At 55.2% G+C, this 22758-nt stretch overlaps 2 protein-coding genes across 3 annotated transcripts; both read right to left on the bottom strand.

The window, feature by feature from the left end:
- Positions 1-218: 218 nt before the first annotated feature.
- STT3A (STT3 oligosaccharyltransferase complex catalytic subunit A) lies at positions 219-11426 on the bottom strand. Its single transcript, XM_054395520.1, has 17 exons — positions 11339-11426; positions 10979-11039; positions 10460-10581; positions 9908-10053; positions 9717-9807; positions 7379-7485; positions 5893-6057; positions 5463-5643; positions 4473-4628; positions 4199-4290; positions 3040-3195; positions 2758-2946; positions 2564-2680; positions 2384-2486; positions 1441-1629; positions 390-505; positions 219-306 (listed from the first exon to the last, which is right to left on the bottom strand). Exons 1-17 carry the CDS (start codon positions 11424-11426, stop codon positions 268-270), a joined length of 2118 nt encoding a protein of 705 aa, XP_054251495.1. The 3' UTR covers positions 219-267.
- A 2296-nt stretch (positions 11427-13722) lies between these two features.
- EI24 (EI24 autophagy associated transmembrane protein) lies at positions 13723-20886 on the bottom strand. 2 transcript variants are annotated; one of them, XM_054395617.1, is made up of 10 exons: positions 20784-20886; positions 19385-19530; positions 18748-18808; positions 17976-18042; positions 17643-17767; positions 16194-16313; positions 15956-16067; positions 15768-15879; positions 14074-14148; positions 13723-13935 (listed from the first exon to the last, which is right to left on the bottom strand). In XM_054395617.1, the coding sequence occupies exons 1-10, from the start codon at positions 20823-20825 to the stop codon at positions 13752-13754; spliced, it is 1044 nt and encodes a 347-aa protein (XP_054251592.1). In that variant the 5' UTR covers positions 20826-20886; the 3' UTR covers positions 13723-13751. The 2 variants fall into 2 exon arrangements, with proteins under 2 accessions (XP_054251592.1, XP_054251591.1); XM_054395616.1 differs by having other exon boundaries at positions 19385-19488; positions 20784-20863.
- Between the last annotated feature and the right edge of the window lie 1872 nt (positions 20887-22758).

Raw genomic sequence — 22758 nt, 5'->3', positions numbered from 1 at the left:
CGAGGGCTCTTTCTCTGTAATTGTCATTCATTGTCACCCCCTGGACCCCCACCCCTCATTGATTGCGATTTGGCGACGCTGCGCGAGTATAAAAATCACTTCCTGGCGGGCAGGGACGGGCAGGGACAGGCCCTTGCTGCCTGCACTTAGAAACAGTACAAAACAAACCAACCCCCAACATTCTTCACCCCCCCAAAACCCCCCAGCCCCCCCCAGATTTCTGCTTCACAGGCTAAGGCGTCAGTGCGGGCGCGGCCGGAGCCTCCTCTACGTCCTGGACAGGCCACGGTTGTCCAGGTCCTTCACCTGGGGGGGCAAACACCAGGCAGGTTAGGGAAGGGGGAAGGTTTTTCTTCCCCCAAAACTGGGAGGGTTTTGCGGGGCCCTACCTTGTATATTCGGACCAGCCAGTGCTCTGTGGTGTAGGCCTCCTCCAGCACGTCCAGCTCAAAGTCCTTGTTGCCGATCTCGGCGTTCCGCACCCGGTCGTAACCCGGTGGTCGCTCTAGGAGGGGACAAAGGACAGAAGATGGTGGAGACACAGGATCACAGCTCACAGGGTCTTAGGGGTTGGAAGGGACCTCTGGAGATCTTCCAGTCCAAGCCCCTGCCAGAGCAGGACCATAGAATCCAGACAGGGCTGGAACAACTCCAGAGCAGGAGACTCCACAACCTCTCTGGGCAGCCTGCTCCAGGGCTCTGGCACCCTCCCAGTGCAGAAGTTCCTCCTCCTGTTGAGTTGGAACCTCCTGTGCCGCAGTTTCCATCCACTGCCCCTTGGCCTGTCCCAGGGTGCAAGTGAGCAGAGCCTGTCCCTGTCCCTTCCCTCCTGAACCCCAGCCCTCAGCTCTTGATAGACATTGATCAGATCCCTCTCAGCCTTCTCCTCTCCACACTGAACACCCCCAGGGCTCTCAGCCTCTCCTCCCCAGGCAGTGCTGCAGTCCCTTCAGCATCCTTGGAGCCCTCCCTTGGCCTCTCTCCAGCAGATCCCTGTCCCTGCTGACCTGGGGAGCCCAGAGCTGGATGAAATATTCCAGGTGGAGCCCCAGGAGGGCACAGTAGAGGAGGAGGAGAACCTCCCTGGCTCTGCTGGCCACACTCCTCTGAATGCCCCCCAGGACCCCATTGGCCTTCTTGGCCCCCAGGGCAAGAACTTGCTGCCCACCAGCATACCCAGGTCCTTCTCCTTTGGGGCTGCTCTCCAGCAGATCCCCTCCCAACCTGTCCTGCTGCAGTTTATTCTTCCTGCCCAGCTGCAGGAGTCTGCTCTCATCCTTGCTGACCCTCGGTAGGTTCCTCCCTGCCCAGCTCTCAGTCTGTCCAGGTCTCACTGAATGGCCTCACAGCCTTCAGGTGTCTCAGCCAAGCCTCCCAGCCACACAAGGTGACCTCAGCATGGGTGTGACTGCAGCCCAGAGCAGAGTTCTGGGGACGTACTGGCCTCGGTGTAGACCTGGCCGAAGCGGTAGTAGCACATCTTGTACATGAGGCAGTTGAGCAGCACCGGTGAGCCCTCGCGGTCGACGCGGAACTCGCCCGTGGGGGTGTAGTAGTCGTGCTCCTTGATGTGGCGCCCAGTGTCCGTGCTGCCCCCGATCCGAACCATCCACAGGAACTTGTTGATGTCTGGAAGGGGGAGAGCAAAGAGCTGGGACAACAGCCAGGGTCTGAGGTGGGGGCCAAAGAGCACGGAGTGCAAGTGGGGACCAAAGAGCAAGGAGTTGAGGCACCAAACCAGACTGAGTTTAGTTGGGGGGGCCAGGAACAAGGAGATGAAGAGCAAAGAGTGAGCGGTTGATTTCGGGGCCAAGAGCAAGGGGTTAGGTTGGGCTGGGAGCCAAGGAGCAAGAAGTTGACCTGGGGGCACAGAGCCTGGTGTTGAGTTCAGAGTCCAAGAGCAGGGGTTGAATTGAGGGGCCAAGAGTGAGGGCTTGGGTTGAATTGGGGGCCCAAGAACAAGGAGCTGAGTTGAGTGATAAGAGCAAGGATTGAACTGAGGGGTCAAGAGCAAAAGGCTGAGTTGAGTCGGAGGACAAAGAACAAGAGGGTAGACAAAGAGCAAGAGGGTAAGCTGAGAGCCAAGAGCAAGGATTTGACTTGAGGCACCAATAGAAAGAGACTGAGTTGAGGTGGGGGCTCAACAAGGAGGAATTGAATTGGGATCTCAACAAGGAGGAATTGAGTTGGGGGCCCACAAGGAAGGAGCTGAGCTGGGGGAGACCACAAAAAGTCTGTGCAGCTTCCAGAGAGGAGAATTTTGGTACCATTCCTTCACTACCACCTTAGCTGAAGGTGGATTTTGCTCCTCTAAGAGCTGTCCTGGAGGTGCCTGCACCAACCCCTGACGGGTGGCTCTGCCCAGCTCAGAGTGAGCTCTTACCATCAGATGAGTACCCGGTGAGGCCTCCAAAGATCACCAGCACGTAGCTGACATCCAGCTCCCTCATGATCTCATAGGCTTTCTCCTCTGTTGACGCCATTGCCTGGAGAAGACAGTGTCAGGCACACCAGGTGGTGCCCCAGCAGGGCTGGGCAAGGGGTGGGGGAGGGCAGGCCCTACCTGCCCAACGCGGGAGATGTGTGTGTTGTTCCAAGTGTTGTTGTCCACCAGGATGGTTCTGTTGGCCATGGCGGTTATCTGGTACCCATAGTCCCACCAGGACATCACCTTGGCATCCTGCACCCAAACATCAGATGTGCCATCAGCTCCTCAGTGGGCACTGCCTTGTGCCCAGCACCCTGCCGATCGCTCACCTCTGGCGTGTTGTGGCGCAGCCAGTAGTAAGCTTCCCTGAAGTCATCGAAGATGATCCTGCTGCCGTCACCCCCTCGGGCAGACAGCACAATGGAAGGGGAGGAGTAGGCCTCGCTGGTCACCCAGGTGGAGTGGAAGGTGTAGGTGATCAGGAAAAAAGCCATGACCAGGATCATGCCACTGGCAACCTGGGGGAACAAACAGAGGACATCAAACTGCAGCCCTCACGGCCAGCAGGACGAGGAGGCCTTTGCTCCTTGCCAGGCCAGCCCAGCACTCACTTCGTTCTTGATGGGGTAGGTAGAGTCCTGCTGCTTCTTGCTCTTCTTGTCTGGGCGGCTGATGTCCAGGTTCCTCATGTAGGTGGAGAGCACCTGGGAGACGCCGATGCCAGACAGGATGCACATCACCGGTGCCAGCACCAGCATCAGCCGCACCTGCAGGAGGGAGGCAGCTCAGAGCCCCCGCGGGAGGGAGGCAGCTCAGAGCCCCCGCGGGAGGGAGGCAGCTCAGAGCCCCCGCGGGAGAAACCTGCACAGAAACCCAAGGAAAGGGCAATGGAATCCTATCCCTAACTCAGGCCCTCAAAGCCAGCCTCCAGACAAACCCATGGCTGAGGGGGTTCTGGTGGGTGCCACTACCCACAGAATGCCAGGCTGGAAGGGACCCCAAGGGTCACCTGGTCCAACCTTTCTAGGCAGTGATGGAGCTGCAGTGAGCTGGCCCAGCACCATGTCAAGCTGAGTCTTCAAACTGACCAATCCACTGCTTCCCTTGGGAGATGATTCCAACATCCTCACTATTCTCACAGGGAAAAGTTTTCTTCTGGACCCCCATTGGAATTTCCTCTGAGGGAAGCTCTTGAAGACCTCAAGGCTGGCCCAAGGGGCAGAAGTGTCCTTATGATTTAACAGCCCTGGGCAAAGCCAAGAGTCAGTCAGTGCCTCCACACCAGAAATCAGCACACATTTTGGGCTTGGGGTGGTGGAGCAAGAGTGGAAAGGGGCTCAGCAGCAGCTGATTGAGGATGGGTCATGGAGAGTTTGTTTGGGAGCTACAGGAGACTTGGAAGGGCCCCAGTGGTGGCCAGAAGGAAGCAAGTAGCAAGTGATACCACAGCCAAGGAGCTCTGCACTGCCACACTCCCCCAGCCTCATGAAGGGCCAGCTTGAGGGCAGGGAGAGAAGCCTTGTGGATGTTTCAAACAACTCAAGGCTGAAGAAAATCATTCAGGGGTTCACAGGACCACAGGACGTTAGGGGTTGGAAGGCATCTCTGGAGATCATCGAGTCCAACCCCCTGCCAGACCAAGACCATAGAATCCAGCACAGGTAGCACAGGAACACACCAAGACAGGGTTGGAAAGTCTCCAGAGAAGGAGACTCCACAAACTCTCTGGGGAGCCTGGGTTCAGGAGGAGATGCTTCTGGTGGCCCTCACCATGACAGCAGAGAAGTACATGCTGGTGACACCATACATGATGATGAAGATGCGAGCGTCCGAGAGGTTGCTGAAGCAGTAGTAGAGACCAACTGTGGGGAGCAGAGAGAAATGGGTCAGGGGCACCTCAGCAACCTTCTCCTCCAGCTAAAACCAGCTGGTGGAGCTCAGAACCATGAGGAGATGGGAGGTGGTGGTTGAATAAACCCCTGCTGGTGTGAGACTGGGAGGTTAATAAATGGGGGCAAGAGAGTGCTGTGGGCACTGGGCTCACCTGGGAACATGAAAACCAGGAGCTGCAGGTCAAAGTAGTAGGAGGACCAGGTGGTGGGTTGGTGCTCGGAGACGGAGGCAATGATGGGGATGTTGTTCTTGGCATAGGAAGGATCCAGCAGGGAGTAGAAACGTCCTGTCCATGGGGAGATCTTCCCTAGGGAAGAGGAGAAAAAAAACCAAACAGCAGGTTAGGGTCCACCAGAGAGCAGCCAGGGGGGTCAGAGGTTCTCACATCTCCTTGCCGCAGCTTCTGCAGCCTCAGCTCAGCAGCCCCAGCAGGTGGCTTTCTTCCAGCACCTTCTGTCATGGAATGGTTTTCGTTGGGAGACCTTGAAGATCTCAGAGGCCAACCATGAACCCAGCACTGCCAAGGCACCACCAATCCATGGCCCTCAGGACCACATCTACAGGAATGAGGACTCCACCATTGCCCTGGGCAGCCTGGGCCAGGTCTGGACAACCCTTTCAGGGAAGAAATTCTTCCTCATGTCCAACCTGAACTTCCCCTGGGACAACTTGAGGCCATTTCCTCTTATCCTATCCCTTGTTCCTTGGGAGCAGAGCCCAACCCCCACCTGGCTCCAGCCTCCTTGCAGGGAGCTGTAGAGAGCCATGAGGTCTTCTCTCAGCTTCTTTTTCTGTAGGCTGAACACCCCCAGCTCCCTCAGCTGCTCCTCCCCAGTCCTCTTCTTCAGACCCTTCCTCAGCTTCCTTGCCCTTCTCTGGACCTGCTCCAGCCTCTCAATGTCCTGCTGGGAGTCAGGGGACAAAACTGAACCCAGGATTTGAGGTGCAGCCTGAAACCCTTGAATACCCTAGGAGGTAACAGATTGCAGTCCCCTCACCCCAAACCCAACTCTTACTGCTGCTTCAATACTTTCTTGCTCACAGCACAGGCAAGAACAGGGCTGGACAAGTAAGGAGCTCCTCAAAGCAATGGAACCAGGCAAAGTGAAACATACTCCTCCTCACCACCACCTTGGCCTACCTGTGAGCATCAGCACAGCCCCAATGGTGAGGAGGAGGAAGCCAACCAGGGAGATGACACTCCTGAAGAGGACCTCGAACTGCTGGGGGTTCAGCTTGCTCCGGAGGTAGTCAACAAAGGCATGGATCTGACACAGGCCAAAGACTCCCAGGGCGGCCATGTGCTCTGAGGAGAGGACAGGCTGCAGGCAGGGGAGAGCAGAGATGGAGGAGATCAAGAACTGCATTAGGCCTGACAGTGGTGAAGGTTATCAGCAGCTTTCAAACTCCTGCAGCACCTCCAAAAGCCAGAGGTGGCAACAAACCAGAGCTAGACCTTGAAGTCACCACTTATCACAGCAGTGGTGAAGGCAAGAAAAGAAACCAGGAGCCAAGTGGCTGTCACCCATGAAATGCCCACCCCTGAGGCTGCAAATCCTTCTGGTCCCCACCTGGAAGCCCACAAAGGAGATCTGCATGGAGAGGATGGTGCCCAGGCAGTAGACAGTGCAGTAGGCGACGTAGATGCGGTGGGAGAAGCGGCCGGTGAGCATCAGGACGAGGACGTGCAGGGGGATGAGGTTGATCAGGAAGACATAGCCCCCCCAGGAGGAGACCTGCCAGGAGAGAGGAGACCACCAGTGCCAGGGCTGCACAGGGGGCAGGTTGGATTTTTCCTGGGACCACAAGCAGGTTGGAGGAGATCTCTGGAGCTCATCCAGTCCAACCCACAGCAGCTTGCGCAGGGGCACAACGCCCAGGAGGGGTTGGAAGCTGTCCCTGCCTGCCCTGAGAGGAGAGGACACAGGGATGAAGGCTGCACCCTTCACAATGTCTGTGGAGGTCTGAGTTTGCAAAGGCAGAGAGCTGGGGAAGGGTGAAGCTGGATCCCAGAACCCAGCATGGTGTGGGTGGGAAGAGACCTCTGGAGCTCATCCAGTCCAAGCCCTGCTCCAGCAGTCCACCCACAGCAGCTTGGGTGTGTTCAGCCTACAGAAAAGGAAGCTGAGAGGAGACCTGGCACAATGGCCAGGGGGGGTTGGAAGCTCTCCACACAAGGACACTCCACAACCTCTCTGGGCAGCCTGCTCCAGCCCTCCAGCACCCTCACAACAAACAACTTTCTGCTCATGGTCAGGTGGCACCTCCTAGGGTTCTGTCTGTGCCCAGTGCCCCTTGGCCTGGGCCTGGGCACCACTCAGCAGAGTCTGGCCACAGCCTCTTGCCCCCCAGGGGCCCTTTAGCTCTTGCTGAGCATTGCTCAGATGCCCTCTGGGGCTGCTCTTCTGCAGGCTCTCAGCCCCAGGGCTCTCAGCCTTTGCTCCTCACACAGCTGCTCCAGGCCCCTCAGCAGCTTCCCAGCCTCCCCTGGACTCTCTCCAGCACTTCTCTGTCCCTCTGCAACTGGGGAGCACAGAACTGCCCCCAGGACTGCAGCTGTGGCCTCAGCAGGGCAGGGCAGAGCAGAGGGGCAGCAGAACCTCCCTTGCCCTGCTGCCCACACTCTTCTCCATGCCCCCAGGACACCCTTGGCCTTCTTGGCCCCCAGCCCACATTGCTGCTCCTGGGCACCTTCCTGTACCCCAGGGGCACTCCCAGCTCCTTCTCCTTGCAGCTGCTTCCCAGCAGCTCCCCCCTGCCCTGTGCTGCTGCAGGAGGTTGTTGCTCCCCAGGGGCAGGACCCTGCCCTTGCCCTGCTTGACCTTCAGGAGCTTCCTCTTCTCCAGCTCTGCAGCCTGCCCAGGGCTCCCTCGATGGCAGCTGAATACAAACCACCACTAAAACAAATCCCACACCTGCTCCCTTTCCACACCAAGCACTTTGCTGAGGTTCTACCTCCCAGAACTGCAGGACATGGGAAGGTCACACCACAAATTTCTAGTCACCATATGCAGAGCTCTGGTCCCTAAAGCCCTGAGTGGCAGGAGCAGCACTCACCATGTAGAAGTAGGCAAGGGCACACATGGCAGCCCAGTAGATGGAGCCAGTTTTGACAGCTTTGATCCACATGTAGTAGGTCAGCAGCATGCAGAATATGGCAATGCCTGGGTGGAAGGAGAGAGAGGTCAAAGCAAGGCCCCAAACCTCAGTAAGATCACCTCTGGGGTGCACCAGAGCACTCAGCTGTATCCAAAATGGCTACAGAGGAGCTTTTGTGGCTCCATCAGAAGATGGAACAAAGAATCAAGCCTGGGACAAGGGCTCCTAGATGTAACCAGCACTGTCTTGGTGTCTTGCTGCAGGTAGAACCTCATGTGGCTTCCTCTAGCCAGAGCTCCTCATCTGTCTGCACAGCCCCCAAAAGCCCAGCTGTGGGAGAGGAACCTGAATCATCTTCTGGGCACCAAGAAGATGATTCCCAGAATCCATGGAGTGGGCAGAGCCCTGCAAGCTCCCCCAGCCCAAGCCTCAAGCCAGCACTGAAGGCTCAGCACCAAACCATGTCCCTAAGCACCAGCTCCACACGGGGCTGCAACACCCCCAGGGAGGGTGACTCCAGCACTGCCCTGGCCAGACCATTCCAAGCTTTGGGAACTCTTCCAGGGCAGGACTATTTCCTGAGATCCATCCTGAGCCTGCAGCTTGGAACCATTGCCTCTGCTCCTGTCCCTTGCCACCAAGCAGCAGAGGCTGTCCCCTCCTCACTCCAACCTCCCTGCAGGGAGCTGCAGAGAGCAAGGAGGTCTCCCTCAGCCTCCTCTTCTCCAGCCTCAACCCCCCCAGCTCCCTCAGCCCCTCCTCTAGCCCAGGGGCTCCAGGCCCTTCTCCAGTCTCATTCCCTTCTCTGGACAGGCTCCAGCCCCTCAATGTCCTTCCTGCAGGGAGGGCCCAGAGCTGAGCACAGCACTCGAGCTGTGGTCTCCCCAGTGCTGAGCACAGGGGAATGGTCACCTCCTGTCCCTGCTGCCCACCCTGCTTCTGACCCAAGCCAGGAGGCCATTGCCCTGCTTGGCACCTGGGCACTGCTGGGTGATGGGTAGTGACTGCCAACCAACACCCCCAGGTCCCTCTCCAGGTTGCAACCACACATCCCCAGGTCCCCTGGGGCTCCCCATGGGGTTGCTGTGACCCAGGTGCAGGCCCTGGCCCTTGGCCTTGTTGAACTTCACCCAAAGAGCCTTGGTCCATGGCTCTCAGCTGCCCAGGTCCTGCTGTAAAGCTTCCCTAGCCTCTAGCAGATGGACACAGCCACCCAGCTTGGTGCCATCTGCAGCCTCAATGCCCTCACCCAGATCATGGATAAGGACATTAAAGAGGACAGAGCCCAGTGCTGAGCCCTTGGGGACACCACTGGTGACTGGGTGCCAGCCAGGTTCAGCTCCACACCCCACCACTCCCTGGGCCCAGCCATCAGCCACTTTTTTACCCAGTGCAGAGCGCACTGAGCCAAGCCCTGTGCCAGGAGCTTCTAAAGGAGAATGCTGGGGGGCAGTGACCTGCCCTTGCCAGTCCCAGGCTGTAGATAAAAGTGTAGGGGAGAGGTACAGCAGCTCTGATACAAAGCAGAGTCTGTGGAGGTGGCAAAGCCCTTTCTGATTTGGAAACAAGGACACTGAGGGCTGGAGCTGGGAAACTCCTTCCTCTTGACCATGGAGGTGACAGCAGCCTCCAAGCAGTTGGGTTTGCAAGCAGCAGGTCCTTCTCCATGCCCTGCCAAGTCCCTGCCAGCATTTCCCAGCATCCAACAGCCTTAAAATCATAGAACCATGGAATGGCTCAGGTTGGAAGGCACTTCAGAGATCATCTCTTCCAACTCCACCTTCTTGGGCAGGGACATCTGTCAGCTAGACTCAGCTGCTCAAGGCCTCATCCAGCCTGGCCTGGAACACCCCCAGGCAGGAGGCAGCCACAGCCTCCCAGGACAGCCTGTGCCAGAGTCTCACCTCCCTTGTAGTGAAGAACTTCTTCCTCAGCTCCAATCTAATCCTGCTCTGCTTCAGCTTTAAACCATTCCCCCTTGGCCTGGCTCCAGATACCCTCATGAAAAGTCCCTCTGCAGCCTTCCAGTAGGACCCCTTCAGGTCCTTGGCAGGCAGCTCTGAGGTGCCCCTGGAGCCTTCTCCTCTCCTGGCTGTGCTGGGTGGGAAGGAACCTTTGGAGGCCATGAAGTCAGCAGAGACATCTGCAATGTGAGCAGGTTGCACAACCTGACCTGGAAGGTGGCATCTGCCACCTCTCTGGGCAAGCCGAGCCACCCTCAGTGTGAAGAACTTCCTCCTGCTCTGCAGCCTGGACCTCCCCCTGGTGAGAAGAGGCTGCCCTGCCCCCAGCTCACCTTCGTTGTCGTAGGAGCCGGCGACGGAGCGCGAGATGTAGCCTGGGACCACGGCGATCATGGCAGCCGCCAGCAGCCCTGCGCCCGCGTCCTGCAGCACATGGGGAAAGACATCAGCCTGGAGCCTTCTGCCTCCCTGCAGGGGGATGGAGCCCGGCCCAGCCTGCGCTGCTGTGCCACGGGGGCCTTGCCTTGAGCTCCTTGGTGAGGTGGTAAGTGACGATGGTGGTGAAGGAGGAGAAGAGGGGGGCCAGGAAGACGCAGACATTGCGGATGTCGATGGTGATGTGGAAGAAGTGCAGCACGTGGTAGATGGCTGCTGAGGTGATCATCAGGCCTGAAGGACACAAACAAGAGCTGTTACTGGGGTGCTCCTGGCCTGCTCCTGCTCTTCAGCCTGGGATTCATAGATTCACAGAATGGTTTAGGTTGGAAGGAACCTGGAAGATCATCCAGTTCCAACCCCCAGCCATGGGCAGGGACACTTCCCACCAGCCCAGGTTGCTCAAGGCCTTGAACACCTCCAGGGAGGGGGCAGCCACAACCTCCCTGGGAAACCTGTCCCAGTATCTCTCCACCAGTTACCAGCCGAAAGTCTTTCTAGAGAAGAGCTGCAGCCCAGGATGCCTCAAGGACATCTGCTCCCCCAGCTGGCACTCAGAGCTCTGCTCCCAGACCCACCCCTCTCCTGGCTGTCCCTTCCATGAGGCATGTTTTGGCTCAGCAAAAGCCCTCCATCTTACCTGGATAGATGGTGCCACCAATGATCCTGCCCAAGGGGTACCATGCTCGGTCATCAAACCAGTTGTGGAACTTGTAGAAGCCTTCCTCTGCCAGGAAGCGAGTGGTGCGATAGTTGAAGTACCTGTGACAGCAACCAGCTTTAAACATCTCCTCAGGCCACAACCAGGGTCCTCAACAAGCCTTGGGCAAATCAAGCAGCTTCCTTGGGGTGCTGCACAAGCTCCTCCCTCCTCCTGGGGAGCTTAAAAGTGGGACTGTAAAGGTGGAGTTCTCCCTTGAGCCTGCAATGTGGGCAACAAGTGGGACCAGGAGCCCTCTCCCCTCCGTGCCACACGTCCCAGCAGAAGGCAACTGCTGGGTGATTCCTTAGATCCAGGCTGCAAGAACAGTCCTGGGAGTAAAAAGTGGATTTGGGGTTTGGAAGAAGAAAAACTGAGTGAAAGCCACCCTCACCCTCCGTGGGGACTGACCTGAACCCAGCCCCCAGCACCCCAGGGGCACGAAGAGCTGGCACTTACGGATCGAACTCGTGGATGACGCTTTCGAACCTCAAGACGGAAAAAAGCCTCGTGGAGAAAGCTGGGAGCAGGGAGAAAAGGGCAGAGTGAAGCCACAGCACTCGCTCAGCTGCACCTTAAATGAGCTTTGCCATATGCTCTGAGGGAGGACTGAAACTGTTTCTGGTTTCTACTGGTCACTGGGAAGGTTAACAATGGAAGTTTTCAAGGGGAAGGGATGGGAGCAGTCACCTAAAGCAGCCAAGAGCTTCACAAGCTAGAAGAGAAAATGAGAAAGAGCAGAGTGGCTCCCTCCTAAGGTCCCCCTTTGAGGGTGCCAGCAGCTGTCCCCTAGGCTGACACAGCAGGATGTGGACTTACAGAGCACAGCTGCCATGGAGAGGATGAGCAGCTTGAGCAGGGTGTCCTGCTTCTCATAGGAGAGGCGCAGAAAGCCTAGCTTGGTCATTTTCACATCAAAGGGGGAGGCTGAGGATGCTGGAACCCCTGGAAACCAACAGGGAGGATGCTCAGGGAGAGAGCCAGCTCCCAGCACCACCACATCTCCAAGTGTTTCATGACATCAGACCTTGAACACTCCCTTCCTCCACGCCCAGCCAGCTGCTTTGGCCACCCTCACCTGAACAGCTGCCTCAGGTCTCAGCTGAGGTTTTTCCTTCACAGGGACCACAACTTCTGCAGGGCCGTGGGTGCCTCTGTTCCACTGCAAACCAAAACTCAAACATCAGCTTCCAGCAAAACCTCCAAGTGATACAGGAAAAAAGATCCCATAGAACTCAGAAGGAATTAGTGCTGTTCTCTTAGACAGAGAAGAGTTGGATGGCTCATGGCTGTTCCCACTTGGGAGTTATTATGTTAAAAGATGGCTTGCTCATGTGGACCAGTAGTAAATCAGCTTTGCTTGCACCTTGGCTCTTCAACTAAACCTCCCTACACCAAGAAACAGCCAAATCCTGGTGTTGGACACCAAGGAATGAGATGAAACCTTTCTACTCCTGACAACACCCTAATTTCTCCACCACAGCCCACAGGTTCAGCCCCAGAGGCAGTGGCTGAACCCACAGCTCACATCTCTGATCTCCAGCACCCAGGGAGGGCAGAGCTGGCCAGGCTGAGATTTAGAGATCAAATCCAAACAGGCCTGGGAAGAGCCTTTCTGTGACCTAAAACTGATTCCGACTTGCACGTGTCCAGCGCCAAGCAGTGCAGAAACAACCCCAGGCTGCAATTATCTCCTGGTTCCCCTGGGGATAGAAGTGCCACCAGCATCCCCATTTAGACAGCTCTGGCAGGCACCTCCTGGGGAGCTGGGGCCACCCAGCAATGCCACAGCAACATCCCCAGTTCCCAAATACTGGGGGTGAGAGGAAGAGCTGTCCAGGGCTGTGGTCCATGGTCTCGCTCTCACCACCAGCCTCTCTGAGCTTCTCTGTGCCCTCCCTGTGCTGCACCCCACCACTCCATAACCCCTCACCACCCCCCACACCCCGAGCACTCCCAAGGCCATGGCACCCCACAGGTCCACACCCCCCAGGCTCCTCCAGCCCCTGGCAAGCAACAGCGCCTCACCCACGAGCCCAGGCACCCCACTGCATCAGTCACCCCAAACTCCATCATCCTACACACCTAGACAACCCACACCACCACAGCTCCCCAACTCCACAAGGCCCAAGAACTCCATAGTCAAACACTCCCCTCACCCTACAGGCCCGGGCAGTCTATAACCCCACAGGGCTCAGGGCCCCACAGTTCCCTCACCCCACAGGCCCCCATGCAGAGGCCTGGCACCCCATAACTCCCTTCCCTCACAGGCCTGGGCACTCCATAACGCCCTCCCCCCATAGGCCTGAGGAGCCCACAGGACCCACCTTTCAGGCCCGGGACCCCTCAGCACCAGAGAGCCGCCCCCCAGCCCGGTACCACCCCCCGGTACGCGGCCCTCACCCGGGCGCCGCTCTGGGCCCCGCCACCCCGGCCATCCGCCCCGCGCAGCCGCCCTTGCCCGCCGCCGTGGCCCCATCCCACCCATTCGCCATTGGCTCAGATGAACGCCACTCCGGATGCGACGGTGCTCATTGGCCGTGGCGCCCGACGCTCAGCCGATAGCTGGGCGGGATGCACTGCACACGGCGCCTTTCCATTGGCGGAGCGCCAGGAAGGCGAGACCGGCCGCAAGCGAGCCGTGACGTGTCCGTCCGGGCTTGGGGGACACCCGCGTCACGTGAGCGGATGCGGAAGCGGGGCCGGCCCCGCCACGTGGGTGGCGCCACGTGGGCACCGCCCCGGGCAGGCAGCAGCCGCGAGGAGTGGGGCAGGAGTTGGCGCTCCCCGACGAGACACCGGCGGTGTTTTGGCGTCATAAAGGCACCAGAGTGCCCACCGGCCATGCTCAAAGACAAGGGCAGACGCAGGACAGCTGCGAACCGTGACTTCTCCGTTTAATGCTTCCGTGTGAAAATATTAGAGAAAAGTTGACAAACCGGCCCAAAAATCCAAAGGAGGGTCGTGTGGGGACGTCACCGGGGGCGTTACCGGTTACGTCATCGGCCCTACGGTACATGCACGGAGGGAGGGGTAGGGGGGAGATGGCACGGGGCGGGCATCGTAGAAAAGAGTCCGCTAGAAAAGGGGCAGCCGGCTCTTGGGGACGGGCAGACGGGTGACAAAAACACCAGGTTTCCCCCCAAAATCTCCACCGCGAGAGGGTGGGGAGAGGCAGAAGTGACGTCGACGCCCGGGCGGGTGTCGCCTCTCCCCGGGGCTGGGCAGGGGCTCAATGGCCCGGAGTAGCTGCTGCCGTGTGTTTGGCAGGGGAGGGCTGCGGGGAGAGGAGGCGCTCGGCCGGAGGCGGGGAGGAGGAGGAAGAGCCGCCGAGGGCGGATTGCAGATAAACGGTCTTGTGGAAGAGCCGGTTGCTGAGGAAAACCACCAGGGAGAAGAGCCGGAGCTGGAAATGGCTGGAAGGGAAGAGAGCAGTCAGCTCCTGCTGCCGGGAATCAGGGAATCACCGTGTGGGGTGATGGGGTGAGGGTGATGGAGTTTTGGGAAAAAACGGGGGGATTTTGGGTTAATGGGGGGAAGGGGTGGATACTCACTAGGTCTTGCCAGGGGTCCTTGCTTCGTTGGCGCTGATGATGAAGAGAGGGAAAAGGATGGAAAAGAGACAACCGCTGGAGGGGGAAAGTAACAGAGAGTAGCTGAAAATGCCATAAAATATCATAAAATGTATCACAAAAGCACTAAGGAATGTGAAAGTACAGAAGAAACATCAGGAAGTAAGATAACAACATAAAAGGAAAGAACAAGCTAACACAAAAGAGCAGTAAATCCCCATATGATAAATTCAAATGTAAGATAAAGCAACATAAAGCCCCATAAAAGAAAAAAGAAATTGTAAAAGAAAATTAAGTCCCATAAAATAAAGTGAATTAAATTAACAAAAATGAAAATCCATGAAACAAAGTTAACATAAAATTAAAAGTCAGTAACAGAAAGTAACTTAAACCCCAATGTAAAATTCAGATGAATTGAAATACCAGAGTCAACATAAATTAAGAAATTAAGAAAAACACTGTAAAATGGATGACAAAACAAAATAACAAAACATGAAATTAAGAAGGTAGCAACACAAATTAACATAAATTAAGAAAAATAACGAAATTAACCAAAGCCAAGCAGAAATTAACCAAATAACAACATAAAATGCCATAAAGTGACATAAACCCTCATAAAATACATTGAAAAAATGGATTATGTTTATCATAATTTCCCCATAAAACAAAATAAACCTCATAAATAATAACAAAATAAAACCCCCATAAAACAACCTAAACAAAGATTAACCTAAATGACCTATTTAAAATTAAAATAATTGAAGTAATTAATTTCAAATAACCAAATTATAACCAAAAAATGCCTACTTTTAAAATAAACTAAAAAAACCCAAAATAAAATCCCACCAGACTGACATCAATTAAAATACAAAATAAAATAACCTAAGGAGCATGAAAGAAATGAAAGTAACCAAGTGACACCGTAAAAATCTCACCAAAGTAACACACACACAAAGGAAACCCTTCATGAAAATAACAAGGTAATGACAGAAAATAGCAAAACGATTAAAAGAGCAAAAGAAGGGCATGAAGAGAGCCAACGAGGGGCACAAAATACCGTAAATAAATAAATCAACCCAAACTAACCCAAACAGAAAGACCCAAGGAGGGGCACTGAAGAAGCCAAGGAAGGGCACAAAAAAGCCATTAATAAATGAACCAACCCTAACTAAGCCAAACAGAAAAAGCCAAGCAGGGACACAAAATACCATTGAACCAATGATGGGTACAATGAACCAACCCTAACTAACCCAAACAGAGAGAGCCAAGGAGGGGCACGGAGAGAACCAAGGAGGGGCACAAAATACCATTGAACCAATGATGGGTACGATGAACCAACCCTAACTAACCCAAACAGAAAGAGCCAAGGAGGGGCATGGAGAGAGCCAAGGAGGGGCATGGAGAGAGCCAAGGAGGGGCATGGAGAGAGCCAAGGAGGGGCACAAAATACCATCGAACCAATGATGAATATAATAAACCAGCCCTAACTAACCCAAACAGAAAGAGCCAAGGAAGGGCACAAAATACCATTAATAAATGAAGCAACCCAAACTAACCCAAAGCCAAAGAGAATGAACCCAACTGAGCCCACGTGCAGCCAAGGGAAGAGCCCTGAGCCCACCCTGGGCGCTGGTGGGGTCAGGCTGGGCTCAGGCCCACGGTGACCGTGGCCTCACCTGATGATGTAGGAGGACTGCATGGCGGTGAGGAAGGCCAGTGGCAGGCCGAAGCCGAAGTAGTAGGGCCAGTTCCTCTCGATGTTGGAGAGCCGCTGGTGCATCTCAATTCCTGGCGGGGAGGGAAAATCCATTGGGAAGGAGCCCAGGGAGCGCGGGAGCCTGTGCCCGGGGCGCTCCCAGCTCACCTTTGTTGAACCAGCGGTACTCGAAGCAGTAGAGCGAGTAGAGCAGCGACATGTGCAGCAGGCTCACCAGCTGCCCCACCAGGTCGATGGGGAAGAGGCTGACGATCATTCCCTGCAGATACCAAGCAGGGAGAGGTGCTGGGACCGGGGAGGCGGTGCCCTGTGGCCCCTGGGTTGGCACGGGTGAGAGCTCACCAGAATGAAGAAGAGAGCCTGCAGGAGCAGGCTGGGAGCTCACCTGGATGAGGAAGAGAGCCTGCAGCAGCAGGTTGAAGAGCATGTCGGCGATGATCTTGCTGACGCTGGGGAAGGGATGTGGCTTCCTGCCTGACACCTCGAACGCCAGGTCTGCAATGTCCTGGGAAGAGATGGGAAGGGCTCGAGGGTAAGGCAACTGCAGGGAGGGAAAGGGGCTTGAGGGAAAAGGAACTGCAGAGAGGGAAAGGGGCTTGAGGGAAAAGGAACTGCAGAGAGGGAAAGGGGCTTGAGGGAAAAGGAACTGCAGAGAGGGAAAGGGGCTTGAGGGAAAAGGAACTGCAGAGAGGGAAAGGGGCTTGAGGGAAAAGGAACTGCAGAGAGGGAAAGGGGCTTGAGGGAAAAGGAACTGCAGAGAGGGAAAGGGGCTTGAGGGAAAAGGAACTGCAGAGAGGGAAAGGGGCTTGAGGGAAAAGGAACTGCAGAGAGGGAAAGGGGCTTGAGGGAAAAGGAACTGCAGAGAGGGAAAGGGGCTTGAGGGAAAAGGAACTGCAGAGAGGGAAAGGGGCTTGAGGGAAAAGGAACTGCAGAGAGGGAAAGGGGCTTGAGGGAAAAGGAACTGCAGAGAGGGAAAGGGGCTTGAGGGAAAAGGAACTGCAGAGAGGGAAAGGGGCTTGAGGGAAAAGGAACTGCAGAGAGGGAAAGGGGCTTGAGGGAAAGGGAACTGCAGAGAGGGAAAGGGGCTTGAGGGAAAGGGAACTCCAGAGAGGGAAAGGGGCTTGAGGGAAAAGGAACTCCAGAGAGGGAAAGGGGCTTGAGGGAAAAGGAACTCCAGAGAGGGAAAGGGGCTCGAGGAAAAGGGACTCCAGAGAGGGAAAGGGGCTCGAGGAAAAGGGAACTCCAGAGAGGGAAAGAGGCTTGATGGAAAAGGAACTCCAGAGAGGAGGCCAGGCTGGATGGGGCTCTGAGCAACCTGATCTAGTGGGAAGTGTCCCTGCCCATGGCAGGAAGGTTGGAACTGGATGATCCCTCCAACCTTAACAATTCTATGATTCTATGAAAACGTGCTCAAGGGAAAGGGAATTCCAGGCAGGAAAAGGGGTTGAGGGAAAGGGAACTCCAGAAAAATGGGGGCTTAAGGAAAATTCCAAAGAGAGGCTTGAGGGAAAGGAAACAAGGAAAAATGGGGGCTTCAGAGAGCTGAACATCCAAGGAGGAAAAGGAACTTGAGAAAAAGAAAATCCCGAAGAGGAAAATGAAATTCAAGAGAAATGGGGCTTGTGTGGGCTGAAAATCCAAAGAGAAAAAAGGGCCTGAGGGGAAGGAGTTTCCAAAGAGGTAAAGAAAATCCCAAAGAGGAAATAAGGAGAAATGGGGGTGAAGTCTTGAAGAGAAAATGGGGCCTGAAGGAAATGAAATCCTGAAGAGAAACAGGGATTTGAGGGAAAGGCAATTCCAAAGAGGAAAGGGAAGAGAAAAATCCTATCCCTACCTGAAACCAGATGGCATTGACAACCTTGCTGAGCACAAAGAGGGGAAGGACCCAGAGGGCACTGAAGATGGAGGTGAGGATGAACTCCAGCCAGGACCAGACGTCGCCGTGCAGGGAGGGGTCACCTGGGGATGATGAACAGGGAGAAGTGTCAGGGAGTGGTGGAGGAACGTCCTCATTCCACATCACGAACACTTCCCAGCATGGCTTCTCCACACCACATGGAGCTTCTGCTGAGGAGAAACCCCCACTGGCAACCTTTGGTCTTCCAAAGAACATTCCCACCCCAAGAAGTCTGCAGTGCTCTGAGAGATGCCAACAGAAGGTACTCACCAATAATCTGTGCTGTGACCGACTGGAGCACTGGGATGAACACTCGGTAAAACAGGAAGAGACTAAGCTGAGGGGAAGACAGTGAGGAGATGGTGAGGTGTTGGGTTCTTGGTTTTGCTGCTCCTGGAACCACCCATCAGAAGGCAGCTCCCTGGTTAAATTTCATCAGGTTCCTTCACAACCACAGAGGACCAGGAATCTCTAAAGCACAAATCTACACTCAAGCACTTCCTGCTATGTCGCAATATGCAGGGGGGGTTGGAAGCTCTTCACACAAGGAGACTCCACAACCTCTCTGGCCAGCCTGCTCCAGCCCTCCAGCACCCTCACAACAACTGTTGGACTGCAGCTGTGGCGTCAGCAGGGCAGAGCAGAGCAGAGGGGCAGCAGAACCTCCCTTGCCCTGCTGCCCACACTCTTCTCCATGCCCCCAGGACACCCTTGGCCTTCTTGGCCCCCAGCCCACATTGCTGCTCCTGGGCACCTTCTTGGGCCCCAGCACTCCCAGCTCCTTCTCCTTGCAGCTGCTTCCCAGCAGCTCCCCCCTGCCCTGTCCTGCTGCAGGAGGTTGTTCCTCCCCAGGGGCAGGACCCTGCCCTTGCCCTGCTTGAACTCCATGAGGTTCCTTCACAAGAAGCCATCACAACAGCAGGAAGTCTGCACCCATACTGGGTCCCAGTACAGCCCCAGGACTGGGAATTCAGTGCCTGCCCCCAGTGCTGCTGGCAGAAGCTTTCCCAGGAATGAGGACAGAAGCAGAGCAGGCACTCACCCAGAAGACACCTCCGTTCCAGGCACAGCACTGAAAGATCCTGCTCACGATCCGTGGTTCGCTGCCATAGGAGGTGGGAGAGACACACATTAAGGTCCTGGACAAATGGCCCCTAACGGGTGCCAGCTGCCTCTGTTCCACACTTTAGGAATGTTGCAGTTCACCAGCAACCAAGCACAGGAATGCTGGAAGCAGCTCCTCCCAGACTGGCACCAGGTGCCAGTCAGTGCAAGCCTCCAGCTGATTCTACACCAGGGAGACTCTGAACTTTTATTAACTCCTCTTATTTGCATGGAAATGGAGGAAAAGCAAATTTTCATCCCAACTTCTAAGGATTTATTGGAGATCTCGGGCTGTGTCCTCCTCAAACTCCCTCCACAATAAATTTAGGAGGTTTTAGCTGCCTTTTGATCTTGGAAGAGGCTGTTTCAGCTCAGGGGGTCTTTGGCTTCTCTCTTTTTGCCGCCTATCTTCAGACATGCAGCTCTGTAGGATTTTCCCAGTTTTCTGCTCCCAAAGGGACTTGGCTCCAAGGAAAACCATCAAAATACAACCCTGTGGACCCTCCGAAGATAAATTCTTCCTCAAGGGAAGCTGCAAAGCTGCAGGCACCTCTGGGGAGGGGGAAGACACTCACTTCTCTTGCTTCTTCTCTTCCATGTGAAACCTCCGCTGGGCCAGCGCGCTGTTCGCTCTCCTTCGCCTCTGCTCTTCCCTCTTCTGCTGGATCCGGGCATCCAGCTTGGAGATGGTGCAGATGCCCCAGATGGAGTCCTTGATTCCCTGTGGAAACCAGGAGAAGCCATCATGCTCTGCAGGAAGAGGAGGAGGTGGTCAACCCAGGCCACCAAAACCTTCCCCTCCCCAGACAGGGATGCCAGAGCCAAGCCTGGAGCAGCACCACCACCTATTTTCCATGGCCCACTGACCTATAGGACCAGGCCTTCCAGCACCTTGAGGCGCATCAGGATGTTCTGAGTGTAGAACTGTGATTTCTCAGCCAATCTCCATTAATTATATCCCTGGCAAGCGCCAGACAGTCTCTCAAACTTTTTCCTGTCTGGCAGGATGCCCTCCATCCCCTGCCAGCAGTTTTATGGCCAATAACATGGAATTCTACAAAGTATCTCAGATGTGGCCCAGAAACCACACCCCTGCAAACCTCTTAGTAGGGAAGTGCCTGGAAGCCTCTTCCTTACTCCTCAGTTTAAAAGCCTCAAATAAAAGTACTCCACAAACAGATGTCTGCAGCTGATCACAGGACACCAAGTGTAAGCCAGGACATTGTCACCACCTTGGTGACCTGCATGATGGTCCAATATATGGAGTTCTACCTCACCAAACAGAAGCAATTTTCATAGATTCATAGAATGGTTTGGATTGGGAGGGACCCTAAAGATCATCCAACTCCCTGCCACGGGCAGGGACACCTCCCACTAACTCAGGTTGCTCAAGGCCTCATCTAACCTGACCTTTAACACCTCCAGGTTTAGAGCCTCCACAACCTCCTTGTACAGCCTGTTTCAGTGTCTCACCACCCTCACTGTCAGGAATTTCTTCATAATCTCCATTCTCAATCTCCCCTCTTCCAGCTCAAAGCCATTGCTCTTCATTCTGTCACTACAATCCCTTCTCAAAAGTCCCTCCCCAGCTCTCCTGTACCCCTTTTCAGGTACTGGAAGGCTGCTCTGAGGTCTGCCTGGAGCCTTCTCTTCTCCAGGCTGAGCAGTCCCAACTCTCTCAGCCTGTTCCCATAGAGGAATTTTGACGCCACCAGAGTATCTGAAATGCCAGAGGAAGGCTGAGCCCTTTGTGACAAACACAACAGCCAGCTCAGGGGAGTGAAACTGTCCCACAGAATACTTGGGGAGCAACACACCCCACACAGCTACACCAAATGTGACCGAGAAGCTTGTCTACAGCTACCTTTACTTCACAAAATATCCTCAGAGCCCCTTTTCCTGCTTTGATTTTTGTCCAGGAAGCAGGAAGGCCCAAGCAGGAAGCAAAGGAGGAGCTGGGCCATGCAGACTCACCCTGACAAGGTCATGAAGGAAGGTTTTCACGCTGTCTGCCATCTCAACTCCAGCATCACCTCTGCTTCCCAAACTATCAACTACAGGGAGAGGGGAAAAGCCGACCCCAAACCTCTCTCATCCTGGAGAGATGGGAAACGGATGGAGCCTGTGGAGAGAGAAAACACCAGGAGCACAGCAGCCATTACAGCATCAGTCTGTTGTGAGCACAACCTCAGTCAACACCCTGGAGATTCTCAGGTGGCTTCCTGACCATCCTTTGCTTCCCATTAGGCAACCAGCAGTCAGAGAAGGGAGCCATCCTGCTAACTCCTTTGCCACAATGATACTTGCAAAGTGCCACAGAAATATAAAAAATAATAATAATTTAAAAAATATTTATATAATAATATAAATCAGCAGCTAATAAAGCTCCTGGAGGCTTTTCCAGCAGGATTCCAACTGCTCTGAGACTGGAGCTGGCTGCTGCCACAAGCCCTGACATGTCAGCGTTGCTGCTGCTCTGTACCCACTGCACAGGGCACAGACAATTAAAAAGAATGGTTAAAAAAAAATAAAGAAAAAAGGGGGTTTTAGCTTGGTTATTTTAAGAGAAAACCTGTTGGGGTGTGAACTGGGCTCCTGCAGAGCAGTGAATGCCAAGCTGGAGGAAAGGCAGGGAAGCAGAAGCTCAGCCAGCTTTGTTAACACCGACTTTAATAACCCTAAAACCAAGCCTTGGGAAGCAGAGCCCCAGCAGAAACAAAAGGCAGAAAGGAGTCTTAGCTTTGTTCCAGGCAGCTGCTTCTCACTATCCTTCAGGCTGGGAAACATCCCTGTTAAACACAGCTACACCCAGCTGCCATATGGTGCTGGCTTCTGCTGAGCCCTGCTGGGTTTACTGTCACCCAGAGGTATCCCCCACCCAGGGCTAGGGGTCACTGTGCAAGGTGAGGATCCCTCTGCACCCAAATGTACCTCAGGGCTGCCCCTCGTATCCAAATTTACCTCGAGATTGCCTCACAGATCCCTCTGGACCCAAAATTACCACATGGTTGCCCCACATACAACCCCAGACTCCACAAATTTTTAATCAAGGTTTACCCACAGATCCCACCAGAACCAAAATTACCTCAGGGTTGCCTCACAGATCCTTCTAGATGTAAAACTACCACAGTGTTGCTCCATAGATACTCCTAGATCCAGATTTACCTCAGGGTTGCCACACAGATCTCCTGTGGCTTACAATCACTTACAATAACAAGAACTACTTCCAGATTGTCCTCATGGACCCCTCCAGACCCAAATTTAACTCAGGTTTGCCACACAGATTCCCCTGTGGCTTACAATCGCCTCAACGTTACCCCATGGACTTCTCCAGACCCAAAATCACCTCAGGGTTACCATACGGATATCCCCAGACCCAAATTTATCTCAGATACCCCCCAACGGATATCCTCCGAATCAAATTTGCCTCAGCGTTGCCCCCACGGATCGCTCCGAACCCAAAATTAGCTCAGGCTTTCCCCTCCTACCCAAAACTGTCACCCAGATCATTCCGGACCTAAATTTACCTCAGCGTTGCGACGCGGACACCTTCTGACCCAAATTTACCTCAGAGGTGCCCCACGGCCCACAGCTTCCTCAGGACTACCCTCACGGCTCCTGGGAGTGACTCCAGCGATCTCCCTCGGGGAAGGCGGCACCGTTCCCTCTGGGCTGATCCCACCCCGGCCCCACGCCTCTCCTTCCCTTCCACCCCCGCTCACTCACCGGCGGCTGCGGGCCGGGGCGCAGGGGGCGGCAGGCTGGCCCAGCTCCCGCCGGCCCGGCCGCCACAGCACCGCGCATGCGCCGGGGCGCCGCAACCGCGCAGGCACGACCCTGCCCCCTTCCCGCCATTGTCGGTGAGCGACCCGCCCCCCCACTTCCGGCAACTGCACATGCGCTGAGGCGCGCCCACCTCGGCACACCACTGCGCATGCGCAAATGCTGC

Source organism: Indicator indicator, chromosome 34, assembly GCF_027791375.1.
Source record: "Indicator indicator isolate 239-I01 chromosome 34, UM_Iind_1.1, whole genome shotgun sequence".
NCBI classification, from domain to species: domain Eukaryota; kingdom Metazoa; phylum Chordata; class Aves; order Piciformes; family Indicatoridae; genus Indicator; species Indicator indicator.
This window is presented reverse-complemented; position numbering and strand designations above follow the sequence as displayed.